This window comes from Camponotus vicinus, unplaced genomic scaffold (genome assembly GCF_025532165.1).
Source record: "Camponotus vicinus isolate PSW18456_S1 unplaced genomic scaffold, iyCamVici1.0 SCAF_7, whole genome shotgun sequence".
NCBI lineage: Eukaryota > Metazoa > Arthropoda > Insecta > Hymenoptera > Formicidae > Camponotus > Camponotus vicinus.
The window spans coordinates 2,953,918-2,978,077 of NW_028141979.1; the positions used below are offsets into that span (position 1 = coordinate 2,953,918).

Genomic DNA, 24,160 nt, shown 5'->3' on the forward strand with positions numbered 1-24,160 from the left:
GAATAAAAAATTTTCGTGACAAATGCCTCTCAATTAATTTTTCTGCTCTGAATTTTTTTTATAACATTTTTCTCAAAAATAGTATCAAAGGAATTATTCGATATATAATTATCAAATATAAAATAATTGTCAAAAATAATTTATCGAGTACATATTATTAATTAAAGAATTTTTAGAGTTTATTGAGAATTAATCAGATGTCTAAATATTTGTAATTATTTACATTTTTTAAGAAAATAATCGCATATATATATATATATATATATATATATATATATATATATATATATATATATATATATATATATATATATATATATATATATATATATATATATATATATATAGTATATCAATATTCTATATATCACCGCATTGCATTTTAAAAATTCGCGCCAATTTTGCAGCGTGTATACCTCTTGCCAAGTGATGCTTGTCTAATATCGAGATAGCGTATCAAAGCTTGGAAATTCGCATCTTGAAATGTGCATTAGCAGCTTACTTCAGTTTGTTTTACTTCTTGTCGAAATATAGTTACTTGATAATACGTCGACCTGAGAACATACGCTTTCTCAAATTCTCGCGATAAGAAACGGCATGATAGTTCACCATTTTCTCTCCATTAGGTATGTCTTAATTATATTTTCCGATAATAAAAACCAACTAATGAATATCCCACATTATTTATATTAGCTATCCCGTTAATGATAAAAATTATATTAATTAAATTTAAAAATTTATATTGAATATCTTTTCACGTTAACCGGTTTTTAAGACCTTTCAGAAAAAATTGTTTATGATAATTTTATTAATAATTAATAAATAAATATATCAATTATACATTTGTAATGCACTTTCTTTGCACAAAATATTAATTTTAAATCTTCGAAAATGTACCGATTAATAAATATTAATAGAGATATATTAATAGAGATATATACTTTAAAATACGCGCCACTTTGAAAGTTCGTGTCACTTCTTTCACATCGTGTTCTCCTAATATCATGAAGTTGGTCTCATTTGTGACTTGCTTCAATGTGATTTACCTCTTTCGAATTATGTTCTCGCGCGAAATTTAAATCAGAATTTACACGGTATTACCTCCTATCGAAATATATTCGCCTAATAACTCTGATGATTTTTCGAAGGTATCAAAAGATGCATATTCCAATTCTCGCTTCTAGAGACAAATCTCAAGCAAACATATGGTAATTTTCGCCTTAATTAATTTAATTAAGAGTCTGATCATTTGCCACTTCTTTTTTAACCGATTTATTTTCGTATTGGAAGAAAATATGAAAAAATATGAACCTCTCTAACATAGGGAGATTATGGAAGTACATTATTTCTTTAATTTTCTTTTCTCAATTTAAAAAATTTTTTTTTATCGAAATGAACTTTCATATACGTGTTATCATACATGTGTAATACATATGTAAATTAATATATTATCATATGTATGGATGGAAAATGCGTATAATGAAAAATGAAAAAAAAAATATCTATATCTTGCTATATTAACGTTATCATTCGCAAAGTTTATTTCCTGTATGTCGGGCTTTTGTTTATTCACGCAATCTGTGTTTCAAACCGAAAGAATAAATATTATACATGTAAACGGAACGATCTGTTTATTCGTTTGCACTTGCGATAATTAAAATCAGTTTATTCATTAAGCATTTTCTTCGATTAATATTTAAAGTAAATATTTATCGAAAAAATTCGTATTTTAGTATGAATTTATGAGCGTAAAATTAAGTTGTCAATAATACATTTCAGAAATATTGCCCAAAATGATATATATATTTGCCAGAATATTTCTAAATCTTTATATATTGTAGTTTTTTTATTATAATTTTATGTTGTATTATGCACTATTGAAAGAACTTCCTTTATATATTGTCGCTCACGTTTTATCTGATGTAACACATAAAAAAAGGTTCATGACAATATGCTTCTTTGTTAATAATTTAATTATAATGTATGATTTATATATAATATTATATATATTTAATTATAATAGATAATTTAATTAAAACATATGATTTATTTATAAGTGTCACATATGTATATGTTTTGTATACATTTAATATATTATGTAATAATAACTTTTTTCTATTATAAATATTTTACAATATGCGTTCTTTTTCGCTTTTATAAATTTATAAATTATTTTTTCTATAAATTTATAAATTATTTTTGCATATACAATATATTTTCAAATGCATTGATTTAATTTTTCCCGCGATTGTCTATTATTTTGTCCACACATTCATTTGTAACAATTACTTGTGCACTGAGAAATCTCTCATAACATAACAATAGGAAAATAATAGGACCAGAATTATGTCAAGGGCAAGTTATATGACTAAGCACTTGCTCACTGATGGCAAGATCACTAGACTTACAATTAGTAATTCTGCGATTAAAGAAATATTTATTGATTTTAGGATAGTCTGTACGTGAATTTGAGCTTAATTAGTGAGCTTCGCCGAAAATGGCACACCCTGCTCCCGTTCGATGAGACCGTCCGATCTGAAAATGCGATTGTATTGTTTTGCACGACTGAGAATCAAGTTGTTGCGAGCTAACAGAAAGCGAACAGGAAGAGGATGGGCATGGCTTTAATTGACAGGGCCGGGTAGACAGACAGGTCTTCATCGCAGATTGTTGCAACGAGCACGTTATGCGCCGTTGGATCGGCTTAGCACATTTACACATTTATTGTGAAAAGGCGATGTGACGAAGCGCGTCGTAGATCCTGACAATTTCAATTATAAAAATTTTCATTGCGACTTACAATTAGCCAATTTTCATGTAATATAATTTGCCTGATATTTGTTTATGATATATCACGATTTTTTCTCATTGCGCTAAATATGTCACTTATATTCTGTGTGAATTAAAATGGTTTTTAAAAAATAGAGATTTAAAGACAGAAATTTGTATAAATTTACTGTCTGTGAAATTGAATTGAGATCATTTTGATAAATTTACCTGCTGAACATTTGTACAATAAATGTTGATTATTATTATTATTATCAACTGCTATTATTTTACAGTTCTTGTTATTCGGCTATAAAATATTTCAATTGTCATTGTATTTTGAAAGCAATTTACAGCCGAGTCATTTTATAACGAGAATAAAAACCTAATTATTTGAAGAAGAAAGAAATATCTGGCGAACAGTTATTCATTAATTCTAGGATGTCGACGATTTAAAACGCTAATGCAGCCAATTTATTAAATAATCACTGCAGAAACAGCATCTTTACTTGCACTTTCACAGGGAAAGTTTTAAAAGTTCACTGCTACTTTCTCGCCTATCACAACACAGCTATGTTATAGTTAAATTTAGTTTCTCTTTGATGCATTCAGTGAGTAATAATGAATTTAGCATCGTGACATAAGCATTAAAATACATCATAAAAAGTTTACAAATTGGTATACAAGACATGGTGAAGATTCTTTGGGACTTAAATCAAATCTTATCGTTTTATAATTTAGCAATTTATTCTGCAAAAAATATTTAGAAATAAATATGCGTAATAATGGTAGCTGATCTCGTTTTGGATGTATGTTTGCTATAAATGAAGACCTAGATTCTATCCGATATCAGGATTCAATTCTAGATTCGTGATATAAAGAGAACACACGTGCGCGAGAGATCGTTGCTTTTTTCTTTTTTTTTCTTGATTATATGAGACCTCTGTGGATTATTCCACTGCTTTCACCTTCTCAATCAATCGGACTACATGCACGTGGGTGTGATAGATATTCGTCGTGCAAGGCAATAAAATAAAATTCTGATTCCGATCTCGATTCGGGGTAATTCTTGTTGCAGATTCAATACTACGATTTAATCATTATTGAAGGCGAAAGCATAACGAAAATATTGTTAAGTTTTTAGTTTAAGTTAAAATAAAGTTTTGCTATCGTTATATTTCTTCGTTTTTAATAGCGCAACAAATTGCTTAATTAGCATTAAACTTTATCATACTGCATCGCATTATTTTGTCCTAACTAAAAAATTATGTTTTTTGTATTTAATGGAATGCATGACCTGAAATGCTTGAATAATGATTTGAATAATGATTTGAATATGATTTGAAATGCTATAAAATCTCCAGAAAGAAAAAACTGCTACAATTATATAAAAAGCAATATTTTAAGTGAAAATTTAAATAATTTGGATAATTACATTATTATTAAATAATTTAAATAATTGGATTTTTATTTTACATATTATATTATTAAATTTGTTATTTTTTCTTTGATATATAAATACGACATATAACAGATATTACTATTCATTCATTCGCATATACAATTCATATATATTACAATTCATTCATTCGCGAAACTTTCCCGATGTATCTTTCCAGTGCCTCATATCTTATAATTTATATTACGAGCGATAATGCATATAGTTCTTACAGACAGCCTTACATAAGCCGAGTCCCAATTAATTATGTTCAGTAAGAGCATTCGACTTTCTTCCTCAAGAGTATTTTTTGCAATTTACTCGTATAATCATTTTAAATGAATGAGTTAAATACATCCGCACTAGTGAAAATCATATTGAAAGGTAATTGAAAAAGTATTAACCTATAGACTATTCTTTCGTACTATAATTATAGTTCGAAAGGAGAAAATTTAATCAATCACATACACAATTATGCTTTTATTTTTTCTAAAGATGTTAAATTAAGATCAATTACTAGACAGACATTTTTTTTTAATTTTCTACTGTTATGTTTTCTATGATTATTTTCTTCTCTTTATCACTTTTTTTACTTTGCTAGATAATATATTTTCTATTGTTATGTTTTCTATGATTATTTTCTTCTCTTTATCACTTTTTTTAATTTGATAGATAATATATTTGATAGAAAAAAAATATTTTTTACATGCTCAACAGAGAGTTTCCGAAAATCAACTCACAAACTTTCTCCAATTTGAGCACATCTCAAATTATCATTAGGCGTTGATCGTTGTATATTCTTCAGAGCCGTATCCAGATTACGGCTTCGTTCTCTCGCAATCTCGACACACAATATTGCCCCAATTGAGTTTCGCCGGCTTTAACGGCTGTAGTTACATCATTCGTGCATCCGGCACGGATGTACAGTTTTTTTTGTGACAAATTATTTTCTCTCTCGATTATATATATCATGTAATACGCATAGTTTTTATCTGATATAGAGATAGTTAAAACGTTCGCCTTACTTTTTTGCCGATTTAATTTTTAAGATTTACGCAAGTAACATTATTTCATGGACGAACTGTAGATGAAATCAATTCTACCTAAAAGAAAACTTAATGCAAGGTCAATGTTTAACGCAATCTTTTATTTTTCAAGGCCGAGTATGATTATAATCGACTTTCTATTGGAAGTACGAAATATTCTTACAGAGTCTTAAAAAACACGATAAAATCCACAATTATTGTTGCATGATGCGCGATTTTCCCCCTCCCTCTGCAAAGTTAACGATGTAAACGACACTGCACATATATAAGCAAGGCAAGTGAAAAATCTCTTTCGGTCCTCTCCTTCGATTTCCTTCTATTAATATAAAATTTAATATAAAAAAATATTTTAGTTACAGACTCGCGATGAATTATTTTGAGTCAATTGATGCAGATAAGAGAGAACTTTTATGTGTATTTGAAACGCGATTGTAATGATGTAATTTATTATATATATTACATATTTACAAATTTCCATATTTTTTAAATTGACTCAAAATCTTTTTTCTTTTTTCTTATTATATATTTACCCAAGTGCATGTATTTATGAATACTTCAGTATAAACTTTCAAAATTTTCGTATTTTCGATAAAAACAGATATTGAAAGTCTGATAAAGAAAGTCTTTTCAAAGTGCAGAATGATAATGAGGGATTTCCGGAGCTTCCTCGCGACGGAGGAAAACAAATGCGATGCAAAATCCATAGTTATTCTTCACGAAGACTCCACACATATACAATTGGCATGCAACGAAAGTTCGAACTCCCTGATAGCGGTGAATCTGCGGGTCGCAATGGTGGGGTAACATCTTTATTGGTATTCCTGTTGTGTTCGCAGCGCCTTATTTAGCGGTCCGTCCGTGCCAGAACTCGCCAGGTGTTACAATACATCTCGAAACCGAACCAGAGTCCGCAATGCGTCCGCAGCTCTCGTTGGATATAAATCGCCGGGAAACAGATACTTGCGAGATATAGCTTCTTCTCCTGTGGAAAGGGTAGTAACTGTGCACGAACGAGCGTACGTGTGATTGTAAGTTAATTTTTGCGACCTGCAATCATATATGGGACGTGCAAAAGGTCAACAATTACGTTACGATACAACGAGATAAAATACAAGTGCAGGATGGCAGTCTTGTCTTCATCGTCTCACCAGATTCTTATAAATCCTTCTATTTTCTCCATCATTGAATTTCTACCTTCGCAAAGCTGATTTTCCTATCAATATTAATTTAAAATAAAACGAGATCTAAATTTTGAAGATCTAGGATGGCGACCAAATTATATTAGTAAGGATAAACCGGAATTCGGACCCATAAATTGCTCGCGAAAAACGAGGCGTTGACTGGTACTTTTCAAGAAACATATTTCAAGACGTCACCGGGACAGCGTGGGACAACAGGGATGTTTTTACAACTGGTTTACGATGGTATATATTTGACGAATCGCGCGAGTCGCTGGCAATGTACAAAGTTCCATCGACGATGAAGATATTCCTCGTGTATTTCCTTATCTGGGGGCTGGCGAGCGATCGGGTTCTCGCTTCGGAACAGTCGCTTGCCGGTGCCTTGGTCGATTCTTCCGCGACGAGCTCCGCTCTCGACAATCTGCTACCGGATCAGGGATCATTGGCCAGTTCCTCCAGCAATGCCAACAGTCAAGTGGATGATAATCAGGGATTTGAAGCAGAATCTCAAGCGCTGGCACAAGCTATTTCGAATGCGATCGCGCATGGAGACATTTCGGTGAATGCCGATGCCAACGCAACTGCGCAAGTAGTCTCCTTGACAGATCTCTTGCAGCAAAACGGTGAAACTTCCGCGGACGCGGAATCTCTGGCAAAACTAATTGCGGAGTCTCTATCCAAGGCGCAAACTACAACTTCGGAGTCCGGATCAGTAAAGAGGAAGTACTTCGTGACGAATTATTCTACATCCTCGTCTTCATCTTCAGCTTCCTCTTCATCTTCGTCTTCAGAATCGGACGGTTCTTCCACGGCATCTTCGAGCTCGACAGCCACAGCCGACGTAACATCTGAGTCCAACGCTGAATCTTCCTCGTCCTCCAGCGCATCATCTTCCTCCGAGAGCAACATCGATATTTCGGCGAAGGCTATCGCCAAAGCGGAAGCTCAAGCGAAGGCGGCTTCAAAGGCGGCGGTGGTCGCTCGAGCGGAGGCCAAGGTCCAGGCCAAAGCAGCCGCTCGAGCCGAGGCGGAAGCAAACGCGGCGGAAAGCGCGAAAGCGCGGGCGGAAGCGAAGGCGCGATCCGAGGCCGAAGCTCGGGCGCAAGCGGAAGCGCGTGCGGAAGCTTCCGCGCGTGCCGAGGCAAAAGCTAAGGCGGAGGCATCGGCCAAGACGAAGGCCAAGGCGCAGGCTGAAGCCAAGGCTAAAGCCGAAGCTAAAGCACGAGCCGAGGCGGAAGCGCGAGCTGCGGCATCCGCGCAAGCTGAGGCTGAAGCTCGAGCGGTGGCCAAGGCCGAGGCAGAGGCATCCGCGCGAGCGGAAGCGATCGCCCGAGCGGAAGCGGAGGCGCGTGCTAAAGCGGAAGCTCGAGCAGAAGCATCGGCGCGAGCCGAGGCTAAAGCGAAAGCTGAAGCCAAGGCGAAGACAAAAGCCGCGGCTATGGCCAAGCTGGCCGCGCTGACTAAGACAGTGGCTGAGGCTTATGCCAATGCTATAGCTAAAGCCAAGGTGTCCTCCAAGAAGATCGCGATAGCAAGCGAGGCCACGATGCGCGCAGCGAAGGCAATCAAGCTGGCATCTTCGGCGCAAGATGAAGCCGCCATCAAGGCCTCCATCGCCGAAGAGGCGGCCGCTACCGCTTCCGTTGCCACCGGCGAAGCGAACGCTGCAACAGCCGCGGTCCAGGCGGCTCTGATGCTGACTCTGATGATCTCCCAGTCCGCGGATTTCGCCCAGAAAACGGCTGCCTCTTATGCCCTAGAGCTTGTGAAAGCAGCCACAGCTAGCGCAGCCGCCATCAATTTCGTTGAAACCAAGGCATACCACGCCGAGAAGATAATCGCTTTAGCGAGAGCTGCCGCTAAAGCAGCTTCGTCCAAGCATGCGGAAAGTAATCAGAAAGTTGAAGAATTGAACATGTATGAAGAAGTGATCAAAGAAGGCAGCGCTAAGGCCGCTGCCGCGCAATCCGTTGTTTTGGAGTACGCGAAGAAGTTCTCTCGCGAAATGGAAGAAACGGCTAAGAAGCAAGCCTCCGCATCCGCCAAGCAGGATTCGAGAGCTGCAATTTTGGAGTCGACCATTGCGGCACAAGCGAATCCTCTCAATGTTGTGAGGGATGGAATTGTTGTTGGCTTGGGCGACACGCCGAAGGTGTCGATCAAACTTGTTGAAGTAATAAAAGCAAAACATTAATCGTAGTAATATCAAGTTGGTCGAAACGACGAAATAAAATTTATAACAATTTTTATCATTGTAATAAAATTGATAGCAAAAATAAAAATTATAAGAATATAAAAATTATTGAAAAATGTAATTATATAAATATAGTTCTCTATCAGCAGATAAAATTACTCTTCGTTAATTCCATAAACAATCTTTCCTCTTTTATTTGATTTCCGAATCATTATGTTATTTATGAATTCATTAGTAGATTTTTCAATAAAGAATTTATTTTAAGAACTTAAAGGTTTAGAATCTTACATCTTTAATTTTTGAAATTTCACATAATTACATAATAATTTACTTACATCTAAATTCGATCAGTTTCTTGCTTGAATAATAATATAATTAAACCTCTGTAAAAAAGAAAAATATACAAAATAAATCTCATGAAACTAATATATTATAGTATATATTTAAATATATTATAGTATACACACATTATATTTAATATATATTTAAGTGCGATATGTAAATATATATTTAAATCTGTACATAAAAATGAGTGAAACTATTATTAATAAAATATTAATTTCTCCATTTTACAATTAGTATGCATTTTATTTCAAATAGAGTTTCACAGTACAACAATTTTTTATTATTCGAATAAACAACGTGAATGTAGTACTGATAGAACAAATAAAATTTATTATAGAAATCAAATACTTATTATTTATTTCATGCATATATATATAATATTGTTTTTAAATGTCCTACCCATGACTAACATTTGGATAAAACTTTTTTAAACGTGCATTATATCTTTTTTAAAAAAGAGATTGGTTTTTTCAAGTTTTTTGAATATTTGGCAGTTCGTGTATTTTGTAAGAAAATTTTTGTCATCATTAAAATATTACTAGAATTGCATTTTCTTGATTCAATATTTTTTTATCGTCTTCAATTATTTTAAGATTATATAATCTGTAAAATTTTTCGTGATATAAAATATATAAAATTGCGTGGTTCACTAAATATAATTGAAAAAATAGTCTATCCTTTGCAATATTTTTTAATTCTAAAATCATTGCTTTATTCGTGATATTTAATGATATTAAAAAGAGTCATACGAGCAATGGTTGGATCTATAATTATATTTAAGACTATTTTTAATGAGCAAACATACATTACATTTATTTACTGTTGATAAATGATGAATAAATGAAAACACTTGAACACATTAATATTACAAACGTGGGATTTTACTAACTGTAAAAAATAAACTCGTGTGAAAATATTTATCGTTATAAAGATACTTACTGCTGTGTACTTTTACACTTATTTTTTCCGATAATTGCATTGATTGAAGAAATCAAAACGACATGTGCTATGAAAAATTACAATGTGGCAACTGTATGATATTTTTAGTTAAAAAGACCGTTTAGTTTTTTGTATCGGAATCGTATATTTATCAGATGTTATAATTTGTACAAATTACGTTAAAATTAAGAGTATTGCATTAACGTAACATGAGAAAAATTTAAAATAAAATTAAATACATTAACAATAACTTTTTTCCTATTAGTCCATAAATTAATGCATTAGTATAGTTAAATAGAATTTTTTCTTATCCATAATTTCATTTCAACACAAAAATATAGATAAAATTTTATCCGAGGGTGAAAGAATTCGATTTCAAATTGCAGATTATTTTAAATAAGCTTAATATTGTAGATAAGAATTAAAATGAGGCAAGCAAGAAAATTTATAACAAAACTATCTTTGTACATTCTGGAATTTAGTATAACAAAGCTATACATCTTTAGTATAACAAAACTATCAAAGTAAAATATCTATTCGCAAACACATAGTCGTTTCCAAGATAAGTTACGGAGAATCTCACCAACATGGATTAACCGATCAATACTTACGATCGAATTCACAATCGCGAATCCGTAAACGCACTTAAGTAAACGGTAAGGGAGGTGCACACGATCGACGTCCTGAAAAAATATTTTCCAGTTCGGTCGATCCGAAAATTTTTTTCGCGCGACAGTGTCGGGTGTTATGACAACTGTCCGCAAGCGGTATATAATCGTGGACGCGGCGGTATCGGGCATCAATTCGCGAAGAAATCTCGTCGAAGATGAAGATCCCAGCGATAATCGCAACGAGCCTCCTCCTCTGGGGTTTCGCCGACGCCAGCCGGCCGCTCATCCTCGGCAAATCGGCTTCGTCCGCGTCCGCTGCCGCCTCGGCCGACGCATCGGCAGGTGGCTGGGGGATCAGCGGCGCTAAAGCGGGTGCGTCCGCGTCTGCGTCCGCGGCCTCCAAGGCCGGTAGCAGCTACATCCTCAGCCGCGCGGGAGCTTCGACCGCGGCAGCGTTGGTGGCATCCGCCGCGGTGGAGACCAAGGCAGCTCTGCGCGCCGGACAGGCAACCGCCCAAGAGCAGCGGGAGGCGCTCCACCTGCTCGCCGCGTCCGCCGAGAAGAACGCTGAGGCACGCTCCCTGGCCGACGACGCGGCTGTTCTGGTACAGAGTGCCGCCGAGGCGCAGTCAGTAGCCACCGCGAAGACGGTCGCGGCCGAGCAAGCGGCTGCCTCTCTGGGTGCAGCCGCCATCGAAGCGGAAGCCGCCGCCGCCACGTCCAAGATATCGACCGGAGTGGCCCTCCAGGCCACGCAGACCGCCGCCGCCGCCATCAAAACCTCCGCCGTTAGCGCCTTGACGGCTCTCAAGTTTGCGCGCCACCAGGGAGCGACTTCCGCAAATGCCGCCGCTCAGGCAGGGAAGGCGGCAGCTCTAAATCGTGAGGCTAACGCTGCCGCTCAGCGAGCTATGGCAGCTGAAAGCGCGGCCGCCGCAGCAGCGGCCATCGCTGCTGCCAAACAATCCGAGGCGAGGGACGCCGGTGCCGAAGCCAAGGCAGCGATAGCCGCGCTTATCACCGCCCAGAGGAACTTCGTGCAGGCCAAGAGCAGGGCAGCCGCGGCCAGCGAAGTGGCCGAAGAGGACACGCAGTCTAGAGCGACCGATGCCGAAGTGAACGCCATCGCCCAGGCGGCTTCCAAGTCCAGCATCCGCAAGAAGGAGCTCATCGAGATCGGCGCGGGATTCGGCAAAGCCAGCGGCGAGGTGATCGTGACTGGCACGCAGTCCTCCGGCGGTAAGGGTGCCGTCGTCACTGCTGAGGCCCAGAGCAGCGCGTCCGCCGTTGGCATCAAGAAGGGAGGGCATCAAGGGGGAGATAAATGGGGATACAACTGGGGTTACGGATACGGCAGCTCGCAAGCGTCAGCGTCCGCTGATGCGGAAAGTGACGCCGACTCTCTCCTTTTGTAAAACGCGCGAGCAAAACTGCGCTTCTCTTCAGTCATTCTTGCGTAGCGGAGGATAATACAAGTCTTGATTTATCACGAATTGTCCTAGATTAGAGCGCAATTACACACCGGCAGAAATTGAAAAAAAATTCACAAAAAAAGCAGCGATTTCAAATTCGAGAAATGTAAGAATAAAAATATATTGTTATAGCAGAGACATATATCCAAGAATTTTTTCTTTCATTAAGCCTCATTGTCCCAATTCACCTACATGTTAAAGCGAGAAATCAGAATAATATCGGATAAAATAAATCAAGATTTCAATGCTATACATACGCAAAAATTATTCTTATCCTTATTTGTCATGATGAAAACATAATAAGTAGTGTAATATTTCATTTATCATATCTCTGTAAACAATAAAATTATATCAGGCTTAAATTTTATTAGATGTAAATTACTTTTTCTCTCTCCTTTTCACTAAATTTATTTAAAAATAAATTAAACCAACAATTGAAAAAAGAAACTTTTTAAATTACTTAAATAGTTTATTATTTAAGATTATTATAAAGTTATAAGTTTATTAATTAAGATTATTAAACAATCAATTTTATCCTTGTTGAAAAAAATCGTTGCGAAGTCACGGCTCACTTTCTTAATCATAGTGGAATTTTGACATAAATATTTCAAATCGAGTTTCTATTAATAATAATGTCAATGTAGCAAAATTTTCTCTTATAAATGATTCAAGATGCAGAGAGTTTTTCTTAAATTTAATTTTTAGGTAATTGACAACATAAGGTCTTATAGGCTCCATTTAATTTTGAATGATATAAAATTTTATTCTTTTTCAGAATTAGCTGTTTCGAAGCTATTTCTTTTTAAATATTACTATGTGTAATAGAGTTAAAACTTTTCTGAAAAAGATATTGTTCAATTAAATGTCTATTAATTGTAAGAGAAAATGAATTCAACTATTGAATTTCAAAGTATTTGAAAAATATACATAATTCAAAAAGCAATAATTTTGAAATATCTTATAAATTATTATACTTTTAATGTCCTTTTAACTCTTCTAATACGCAATATAAGTTTGAATGTTTTGTATGTTTTATATACTTTAAATAAATTGGAAAACATCAAAGGAATAATGTAAAGTAAATTTTAAATTTAAAATGCTTCTATATAGATTGGATTTCTGGATAGTTTTATAGAATGATTACATTTTTATTACGTGAGTCTGTCAAATTTTCTACAATGTTTTATAAATATAATCTGAATATAATATCTATCAATATTAAAATCAATATTAAATTATGAAATATAGAAAGATCATTAATTTTGTCTCACAATCATATTTTATTACTTTTTGTGTTTCGTATTAACTTTCTTGCATGCATATCTATTTTTATATTTATTTTTTATTTTCTTCTCAAATTTATTTAAAGAAACGAAAGGAATGCATTAGAATATTTTTTTAAACAAATATTACTATTAATATTATGAATTTTATTAATTTAACCCAAACATTTACACCCAAACATTTTTTCCGCATGTATTTCTTTTTAGAAAGAAAAATAAAGAAAACTAACTTTATATAAAGTCTTAATTGTTAAATCTTTAAATTTTAAGCATTTTTAATTGTTATATTAAATTTACTTGGAAAGAAAAAAAGGAAGCAATATCGCTAATATATTATTTTTGGAATTTTAAATTAAAAACATTCTAGTGCTCTCTCTCTCTCCGTTTCAGGTTTAAATAAATTTGTACAAAAATTTCAACAAATGTAAATTGTGTGTGTGTGTGTGTGTGTGTGTGTGTGTGTGTGTGAATGGATTTATTAATTAATATGAAATTAAAAATATTAGCATAAATGATTATAAATAGCAGTTACATAAATAATATTTAGTGATCTTTTCTCCTTCTTTAATTTCATATAGAAATCAATATATAAATTAACAAACGGGTTTTCTTCATTTATTGTTAGTCTAATATATTGTTATCTCTTAAACTTTTATCTTAAATTTTTATATTTTACAGTTATTAAATCTTGAGCAACTCAGGCGAAGTATTATGATAATTTTATTTCATTAAATATAATTTCATTCAAATTTTTATAAAATTCTAATAAAGTTATTAGAGATGTTATTGCGGAATACATCATTACAATATTAATGTAGAACTAATAGAATGAAATATTGTTCTTAGATATTGCTATATATATACATATATATATATATATATATATATATATATATATATATATATTGCTATATTTAAAAGACCAAGTATGTGTGATATATAAATATATATCTACATACTTGACCTTTATAAAATTAAATATTAAATACAAATATAAATTAGAGCATTAATCATGTCTTCCGTTAGCATTAACATTATGAAAATATATATCTAAGAATTGATGTAAAGCAACAGTATAGCATTTTCTTCCGATAGAATCGAATAACTATGGATTCAACCTTGACAGGTGTCAACAGGGGAGAGTGAAGCGATAATCGGTATTTATTGGATAAGCAACAAATATTTTCCGGCGAATAAACGGAAACGCACCTAAGCAAATCGCAACAAATCCGCGCGGCTTTGCGCCTCGACATCTTGAAACAATATTTTAAGGAGAGTCACACCCGCGGGGGGATTAATGCGAAAGAAAAACAGAGGCGCTGTGTTTTCACAATTGTCGACGGTGCAAGTATATAATCGGCATACGCGCCACTACCCGGCATCAATCTGCGAAGTTGCGCCGTCGAAGATGAAGATTCCAGCGATACTCGTGACGTCTCTCCTCGCCTGGGGGCTCGCCAGCGGTCGAGTCTTGGATTCCAGCGCGGCGTCGTCCGCACAGGCGTCGGCGTCGGCGTCGTCGTCGTCGTCCGCAATTGGGCTGTACGGCAAACAGTCTCAAGGTATCTGGGGCAAGGAGGAGAAAAAGTTCGAAGGACTCGACAAGAAATCGCTTAACGCTTTCCCCCTGAAGTTCGGCGTCAAGAACAGTGGACTGGACGTCGCCAAAGGCGCGGCCGTCATCGAGTCGGCGATATCCGACGTGTCGACCCTCACCGAGCAGCGTTCGCTCCAGGATCTCGGCCTCGGCGTCATCGCGAACAGCGCTGAGATTCTAGCGAGCTCGCAGGCTGCCGCGAGTGCCAGCGCTGGCGCGCAGGCCAACAGCCTCGAGGAGCAGGCGATCGCGGCGATAGAGCTCGCCGACAAGGCCGAGTATCTCGCGGCGATCATCACCACCAAGGCAGCGAAGGCCGCTGAAGCTACATCGATCGCGGTCGCTCGCGCCGAAGCCGCCGCCGCTGCTTCCAAGGTCTCCAGCGAGGAGTCGGCAGCCGAGGCGCGTAGTGCCGCCTTGGCCGAAGCCAAAGCCAACGCCGCTTCCATCATCGCCAACAAAGCGAATATCGGCCTGGCGGAGGCAGCCGCCTTGCTCGCTGCCACCGCTGCCAAGGCCAAGGACTCGGCGTTCAAGTCACTGCAGGCCACACGGGAAGCCGCTAAGGCTCAGGCAGAGATCACCGAGGCTAGTGCCGTGGCTCTAGTCGCTATTTCCAAGGCCAAGGCCGCCGTGGGCAGCGCGGCCACCGATCAGGCCGTCTGCTCGTCCCAGGCACAAGCCGCCAGCCAAATTCAATCGAGAGCCTCCGCGTCCGAATCTGCGGCATCGGCTCAATCGGAAACCAACACTGCTGCGGCTAATGCGGTCGCTATCGCTGATGCCGAGGCGGCCAGCCAAGCGGAAGCGTGGGTCGAGTCGTTCAAACGCGATCCCTGGGTTCCTCTCAACTTGAAGGGGGAGGCTAGCGCCGAGGCTATTGCGATTGGTAAGGGATATCACGGTAGCAGGTCGAGCGCGGATGCCAGCGCTAGCGCCGAGGCAAGCAGCAGCGTATCCTTGGGACGTGGATATCATGGACAGAAAGAAAGCGTCAGCGAGGCTTCAGCGGCCGCATCCTCGAGCAGCAGCGCTGCTGCATAAAGGACATTTAACGCAGCGCAACAGCAATCTCTTTGCTAAGAGAAAGTCGTCGAGCAACACGGCGGACAACATAGAAATTTTGATTCATGCGAATACCATAGGTTAGCAGTACGAGCATTACTGGCAGGAATTGAAAAAAAAAAAATAAAAAAAGCAACGATTTGAAATCCGATTGAAATGTAAGAATAAAAATAAATTGTTATAGCAACTTAAAATATCTTTCTCTCTGTCACGCTCCCTATCATGTTCACTGTAGCCGATAAATACGTCATTCATTGTACGATTAATGATAAATGAAAAACTCGTATGAAATTAATAAAATGAAAAATTCATATTCACTAATAAAATAATGATTATATAGAGGTATACGAGATATAGAGATATACGAATTACGAAGATTATTAGATTCAATATCGTATATTTTATACCCGCTATGATAACGCTAACAATAAGTATATGAAATATTGTACGCGATATTTCTATCTCTTCTTTGTGTTGACAGATAATATATTTATAAAATTATACATTAAAGATAGCATATATTATGCATTTCTTTATTTTCTTATATTTATGCATAAAATAACGATTAAAAGGCTAAAATTTATGATGGAACAAATTATCTTTTTTCAATGTGCAACTTTTCTTTTAAGTGTTATACTTTAAATAAATAAAATTAATTCAATATTAGAATTAATATTAGAACACTAATAATAAACTAAAAAGATTCCGTATTATAATTTAGCTATTTTTGATTATATATGAACAAAAAGAAATAATAGTGTTTATGTAAACAAGAAGACATAATAATGTCCTTCTTTTTCATGTTAGTTACATTTCATTCGTATTTTAATTCTCGTTACATTTTTAAAATATCAATAGTAAATCTTATATATTCTCTTATAGATAATTATATTTTATTATAAAAAATAATTATGTTCTTTAAATCAATGAAGAATATGAATACATATACGCTTTCTTTTTATAATTTTTCTTTTTTTGGATGTATTATTTTGAAAACTTTATCCCCTATCTGTAAGTAAGTATAAAATATGAATAGTATATATGATAAAAGACAAATTTCGTATCGTTGAAAATAAATTATAATAAAACATTTAAACAAAATCTTTTTTACATATAAAACTTGATCTATAGAATATGTCATTCTGTTTGTTACTGTATGTGCACATATTATAAAAATCTATTATGAATCAAAAATCTACATCAGAAAATCTCATTAAAATTGTTTCAAAATTATCTTATCTCTATTATCTTTTTCGAGTTTTATTCGTCAGTTTAAATCTTTTAGTCTTAGATTTGAACAAAATGAAAATGACTAAAATTTTTTATGCAGTTTACGTTAGTATACATGAAAATATATTTTAAAGCGTAAATGTGTAATCAAAAAATAATAAATAATTTATTTATATATATTAATTTATTTATATATATAACGTAATTTTTTATATCAAAATTATGAACGAATGTTCTTTTCGTTGTAGACTGTTTGGTTCAATCAAATGTATATACGAATGTTCTTTTCGTTGTAGACTGTTTGGTTCAATCAAAATGGATTTTTTCTGAATGCAAATATATTGTTGTTGCATACTATTATTTAAATAAATTTATCTTATCTTTAAATCAACAATATTTTTATAAATTCTGTGTAACTTTTCGCTATTCCCTCAACGCATAAAAAAAATTTGAAATTATTAATTTAAGAAATGTCAACAACACAATAGACAACATAAATCATCGATAAAATTACTCTATAAAATTACTATAATAATATGAATTTATAATATGTATTATATTATATGCGAAATATAAAAATAACTATACTGAATACAATAGAATTAAATGCTTATGATGATGAAATAAAGTTTCTTTTCAATGAAACTAACCCTGAAATGTCTTAGTGACAGCATTATATAATATGGTTAGAGTTTTAAATATCATACATTGATATTTGGAAAATTTTAATTGTGGAATTTATTATTTAATATTAATTATTATTAATTATTTTTTCCAGAGATTTTTATCGAAAAATAGTTTATGATGCTAAGAGAATAAAAAGAAGAAATAATCACAAATCTAGTATTCGATATTGTTACAACCATCGTTCTGTTTAATTAATAAGATTAAAGTTTACGAGAAATATTGTCTCAAAGATTAAAATATTAATTTCTATTACTATTGCAAGTTTTATTGATACAATAATATTATTGCAAAATATATTTACGGCTATACATCTATGAAAATACAGATTAAAAATTTTAATATAATCAAAACGTAGAAAAATTATATTTTTCCCGTTGATTAACATATTCCTTTCATCGCGACAGTGATTACAAGTGAAAACACTTTAAGAAACAAAATAGACGCAGACTTAACAAACTATACCGGACAAAATGAAGACGTTTGGAGATTTGAGAGACAATATTTTCGACATGCGAAACGCGCTCGCGGTGCGGCTTGTTTACACAATTGCACGACGATCGCACGGTGTTGGTATATAACACGCGAACCACGTTGATCCGGCACCAATCTACGAAGTTCCGTTGAAGATGAAGATTCCAGCGATACTCGTGACGTCCTTACTCGTCTGGGGACTGGCCAGCGGGAGTCCTTATAAGGAATCGAAAGCTTCCGCGTCCGCATCCGCGTCCGCGACCGCGGTTGCTTCCTCCGAGAAGAATCTCCACTCGTTACCGATACCGATACCGTTGAAAAGCGATCATGGCATCGTAATCGATAAATCAAAGTTTAACATCAGGAAGGTAATACTGAGCGCAATCGACGAGATCAACGGCGCGCCTAAACTCGGTCTGGGATGGAAGAAAGTCAATTGGGCTCTCGAGAATGCCAAGTCGAACGCTCAAGCGTCCGCCGAGGCGGTGGCACTCATCAAGAAGATCGCCAAAGCCCTCATCGTGGCTTACATCAAGGCGGCCAGCATCTCGGCTCAGGCGTCCGCCGAAGCGTTGGCTGCCGCTAAGGCTGCGACACAAGCGCAGCAGATTGCCGAAGCGAAGGGTAGAGCGGCTTCTCAGGCACTCTCCATAATAATCGAGGCATCCGCGAAGGCCGAGGCAGCGGCCGCAGCCACGACGGACGCGATTGAACGCACGTATCAAGACGCCAGGGCGGCTACTTCCGCGCAGACCAAGGCCAGCGGTGAGGCCGAGAATGCCAATCGCGGTGCAGCTGCCATCCTCGCAGGGCTCGTGCGCATCACGGAGGCCTCCGCAGATGCCAACCAAGCCGCTACCAAGGCATCTGCCTCCGCCGCCGCTGCATCCGCTCTGCATGCTAAAGCCAACGCGGCTTCGCAGGCCACCGCTACAGCAACCGCCCTGGCTAGAACGGCGTCCGAGGAGGCAGAGGCCGCCCAGGCATCCGCCTTGTCAAACGCGCAGCTGGTCGCGAAGTTGGAGGAAAAGGCCAGCGCCGATCAGCAAGCGGCCTCCGCCAACGCTGATTACCTTACCGCCAAAACCGAGGCTGAAGCTGCCGCACAGGCGTCCGCCGTCAACGCGCTCAGGGACGGAATAGTCGTCGGATTGGGAAATGATGCCGGCGCTTCTGCCCAAGCTTCCGCACAGGCCAGCGCTCTCGCTTACGCCAACGGGTACAAAGGGAAAAGCCTGGAAGGCGCGAAGGGCCTGGAATGGAGTCCTTCGCATAGTTTCGGCGCGTCTTCCGCCAAAGCATCAGCCAGTGCCTCCTCCCAGGCATCCTCATACGGGAAGGAATGGTAGACGGTCGAGATGGAGATTTTCGACAATTTCTTAGTCACTAACGCGAAACAGACACAAATTTCGAATAATTAATATGTTGTATGTGTTAGAGCGCAATTACATACATACACACATCGGCAGGAATAAAAAAATAACAAAAAAATTTGGCGAAATGTGCTACCAAGCGTAATAATAAAAGTCAATTGTCTTAGCAGTTAATGAGAGTTATTTCTACAAAGCCCATACATATCCTGTATACCCATTAATTTTAGTGTATCGAAAATATACTTTTGGTCAAATATGTATCTCTCAAAAAGTTTGATATAGAACTAAAACTTTTATACAAGCTTGATTCATTTAATGCAATGAGATATTCCCATATAAATAAATCTTTCATATTTAAAAAACTCTGAATTAGAAATTATACTGTCTATGAAAAAAAATAACGTTTTTATTAATTTTATACAATTTTATACTTTATCATATGTAAAAAGTTATTCTTTCACAACATATGTAAAAATAATATAAAATTTTGTCTCAATAGAAGTTTTATAAATGTTACTTAAAATTTGATTTTCGGAAATGAATTTTTAAGGAATACGAAATAGGTTGTAACTTATTCCTTGAAGATATTAATCAAAATATTTAGAATAATATTTTATGTAAAATTTAATAAACAAATAATTTTATAAATAAATTATATTAAATAAATATTTATTAAATTATTAAATCAATTAAATATTAAATAAAGAGTATAAAATGGAAAATAGGGAATATTTCTTTTGCAACAAACATGTTCTATCTGTTACATGATATATAAATTTATACAAATATATAGAATATATAGAATGTATAGAATCGCATATTATTAAAATAAGTTATATAATATTATATTTAATATTATATATAATATTCTGTGTAATATCTGTGTAATCTAAAATAATTATCTAAAACTGCTAATAATAAAAGTCCAATAATCACGAGCATTTAAAAAATCTCAAATATAAACAACTTTTTTATATTATTTTGTGACTTTTATATTATTTTGTACCCGATGTATATCAGATGTGTACATATACATTATCAGATTTTAAAATAATATATGTCTGTAATATCCTGTCAACTGTAAATAAAATGTCAAGACGAATTAAAATAATATATTAATCTGTTAATTTACTTTTTTCAGCTGTTATATGTTTTTAAATCTTAAAACTTCCTCGGTAATCGATAAGTATATTGTCTGTTTTTAAGAAAATAATCAATAAACGATAGCATTTACGTAAATTGTATGTATTGTAAAAACAATATATATTTAAAAGAGAAAGATTTTAATTTAATGTGTATATATAAATATCTATGTAATTGTATTAATCGCTTATTTAAAACTAATAATATATTTTAAATCATAATGTGTGTAAGTGAGAGAGAGAGAGAGGGGGGGGGGAGGAATTTAATAGATGATGATTACAAAAAGAATATAAATTATTGTTGTCTATAATTTTTTACCTTTCTTAAGCTTTTTATAGAAAATTATAATAATTTTTTTATTTTCTCCAAAATCTCTTTTTCAAAAGACTTGATCGCGTAATCTAAAGAATTTCATAAATAATTATATATGATATAATTATATAATATATTATTAATTATATAATTATATATGTAATCTAACTTTATATCTATTTTTCAGTGAATATGTCTATTCTTTAGTGAGTTTCAATGAATTCGCGCATCTATTTGTAAAAGTAGATATATCTGTACATTCCAACGTAAAAGAATAATCTCTATGTATATCTGTAAATTAGTCTTTATCCACGTACACAATATACAATATATAAAAATATAAATTTGTATGAGATTGTATCTTTTTTATTCAATTATATGATAAAATATTAAAATATAAATGCAAATTTACTATCCGAAATAAACGACAGAACTATAATAAAAAAAAAAGAATATATAACCCTTGTAATTTTATTAAACGATTGTTTCTCTAATTCGTAGTATGTCAATAAACAAATAATATTCACAATTAAATTGTAAGATTTTAATTCTACTTAAATTTGCACGCCCGATTATATCAACATTATGCAAATATTTTAATGATCCAATAATACTTTTAAATAATTATTTTTACCGTGCATGCCATATAAAAAGATTAATATCAGCTATTTCTAAGAATATAAAAATTTTTTTAAACTTAGAAAATTATCTCTTAAAATTACGTTGATTCTGTATAATCTGCACATTTAATTATTTAAAAAAAAAATTTTTTAAACAATATTCGATTTAATGAACGCTAACACTCATCTTTATTAAATACAAAAAAAATGAATAAATTAATTTTATAATAGATTAAAAAATTGCTTTAGAAACGATTATTTTTTATGTAGCATATAATCTTTCTAAATATTAAGAACTCTCATATCTAAATTTTTTCCGGTCGCGCGGCATGTTGCCGATTTAAAAAAATATAAATATAGAAAAAAACGCGGACGCACTTAAGCAAACAGAATCAACAAGAATAAAGACATTGAAGTTGCCGGCGACGGTCTTGTGATAATATTTAGAGGAGTGCGCGAATCGCGGATGCACAACGGGCTATTTTCACAAATGGCACGCTACGGTATAAAATCGGTGGACGATCGATCAGCCGGCATCAATCTTGCGAAGTAGCTCCCAAGATGAAGATTCCAGCGATACTTGCGACGTCCCTACTCGTCTGGGGTCTTGTCGGCGCCAGCGAGATCGCCGGGTCGAAAGCGAGCGCGTCGGCGTCTGCCCAAGCGACGTCCTCCGCGTCTAGTGGCAAGTTGACTGCCTCCAAATCGTCCGCCAGCGCGTCTGCCAGCGCGTCTTCCAGCAGTAAAGGTGGTTGGTCCAACGGTCACCAGGGTGACATTAAATACGAAGGAAAAAAGAGCGCTGCCGGGATCGCGATCGAAGGAGCGAAGGTCGGCACCGGGATCAGTAACACCGCATCCGCGTCCGCTGAGGCACTTTCTCGTGGACTCGGCATCGGACAGGCAGCTGCCGAAGCTCAAGCCGCTGCCGCCGGTCAAGCGGCGATCGCCGCGAAATCGTGCCAGTTGGCCGCCAAGAGCACCGCTCAAGCGGTCGCCCTCGTCGAGGCAGCTGCCCAAGCCGAGGTAGAGACGGCCAACAAGGCGGCAATTGCCGTTAAGAAGGCGGCTCTCGCCGCCAAGGCAGCAAGGTTAGTCGAGGAGAACGTCGCCGCCGTGAGGGCGGCCGCTGGCAAACTGGACCTGGCCGGAAGAGCCGCCGCTGCCGCCGAAGAACGCGCCAACGAGGAATCTGTAGGAGCCAACGAACGTGCTCAAGCGTCAGCCTCCGCCGCCGCCGAGGCCGAAGCCAAGGCAAACGCCGCTCAGGTGGCTGCCGCCTCCGCCAAGGCCATCGCCGAGGCTGCGGTTGTCATCGAACAGGAAGCCGCCGCGCTGGTCCGCAAGGCCCAGAACAGCTATCTCAACGCTGAAACTGCCGCCGCCGCGGCCAGCAATGCCCGCGTTATCGCCTCCGCCCAGGCCGAAGCCAGCGCTGACTTGAGTAATCGCGCGGGTGTCGCGCGCTCCGGTGCCGCTGGTGCTGCCGAGGCCAAGGCCATAGCTACGGACGCTGGTTCTACCGCCGAGATCGCAGCCTACAGCTGGGCCAAGAAAGGCGAGATCATCGATCCCGGTCCTCTGCCCAAGATCGTCAGCGTCACCGCGGCTCTGACCAAGAGCAAGGTTGAGGCCGTCAAGATCAGTAAAGGTCACGAGATCGAAAAGGATTTCTACGGCTTCAAGGGTGGCATCGCGAGTTCATCGGCGGCCTCTAGTGCCAGCGCTAGTTCCAGCGCCGGCGCCGGCAGCAGCAGCAGCGGCAAGCTGGGTAGTCAGTACTCCGCGTCCTCCGCCTCCGCCTCCGCCTCCGCCGAAGCCGATGCCGGCAGCATCAGCAGCGGCAAGCTGGGTAGTCAGTACTCCGCGTCCTCCGCCTCCGCCTCCGCCGAAGCTGATGCCGGCAGCATCAGCAGCGGCAAGCTGGGTAGACAGTACTCCGCGTCCTCCGCGTCCGCCTCCGCCGAAGCCGATGCTGACAGCTCGGTGCTGAAAGCGTGGTGAACGAGCAACGCAATTTCACCCGCCCCTGATACTGCATTCCAATGCACACGCGAAAGAGCCTTTTAGCGACGAATATTAATAGAATAATAGCGAGACGAAGATTTATATAATGCGTGCACGATTCGACAGCAAAAAATTTACAAAAAATCGATTACGTCAGGCAGAAAATTGTGTAAGAATGGAATTAAATTGTTATAGCAGCTAAACTTATTTCCGAATCTTTCATTTCGGCAACCTCCCTCCATGCACGATCCCCTCTGATGTCGACTGTTAGATGGTTCTCGCAATACTTTCGAGAAGCAGAAATATTTATGACTGTATCTTTTCCAAGATTTTATCAATTAACATTTACAAAGCATGCATATATCTTTTGTACGGGACAT

General features: G+C 36.8%; 3 protein-coding genes across 3 annotated transcripts; all 3 read left to right on the plus strand.

The window, feature by feature from the left end:
• The first annotated feature begins 5,983 nt into the window (after positions 1-5,983).
• LOC145975001 (uncharacterized) lies at positions 5,984-12,134 on the plus strand. The gene is made up of 2 exons (XM_083105127.1): positions 5,984-8,613; positions 10,700-12,134. The coding sequence occupies exons 1-2, from the start codon at positions 6,709-6,711 to the stop codon at positions 11,933-11,935; spliced, it is 3,141 nt and encodes a 1,046-aa protein (XP_082961253.1). The 5' UTR covers positions 5,984-6,708; the 3' UTR covers positions 11,936-12,134.
• Positions 12,135-14,494: 2,360 nt separating this feature from the next.
• LOC145974764 (uncharacterized) lies at positions 14,495-16,081 on the plus strand. Its single transcript, XM_083104777.1, has one exon. It carries the CDS (start codon positions 14,573-14,575, stop codon positions 15,914-15,916), a length of 1,344 nt encoding a protein of 447 aa, XP_082960903.1. The 5' UTR covers positions 14,495-14,572; the 3' UTR covers positions 15,917-16,081.
• A 2,393-nt stretch (positions 16,082-18,474) lies between these two features.
• Positions 18,475-24,147, plus strand: LOC145975002 (uncharacterized). The gene is made up of 2 exons (XM_083105128.1): positions 18,475-19,670; positions 22,304-24,147. Exons 1-2 carry the CDS (start codon positions 18,481-18,483, stop codon positions 23,775-23,777), a joined length of 2,664 nt encoding a protein of 887 aa, XP_082961254.1. The 5' UTR covers positions 18,475-18,480; the 3' UTR covers positions 23,778-24,147.
• The last annotated feature ends 13 nt before the right edge of the window (positions 24,148-24,160 follow it).

Excerpts from the sequence above, each read along its gene's own strand:
- LOC145975002 (XM_083105128.1), top strand. The coding sequence starts at position 18,481 with ATGAAGATTCCAGCGATACTCGTGACGTCCTTACTCGTCTGGGGACTG. Across the intron at positions 19,671-22,303 it reads TCCTCATACGGGAAGGAATG|CCGGCATCAATCTTGCGAAG; the intron begins GTAGACGGTCGA and ends ACGATCGATCAG.
- LOC145975001 (XM_083105127.1), top strand. The coding sequence starts at position 6,709 with ATGTACAAAGTTCCATCGACGATGAAGATATTCCTCGTGTATTTCCTT. Across the intron at positions 8,614-10,699 it reads AACTTGTTGAAGTAATAAAA|TATCGGGCATCAATTCGCGA; the intron begins GCAAAACATTAA and ends TGGACGCGGCGG.
- LOC145974764 (XM_083104777.1), top strand. The coding sequence starts at position 14,573 with ATGCGAAAGAAAAACAGAGGCGCTGTGTTTTCACAATTGTCGACGGTG.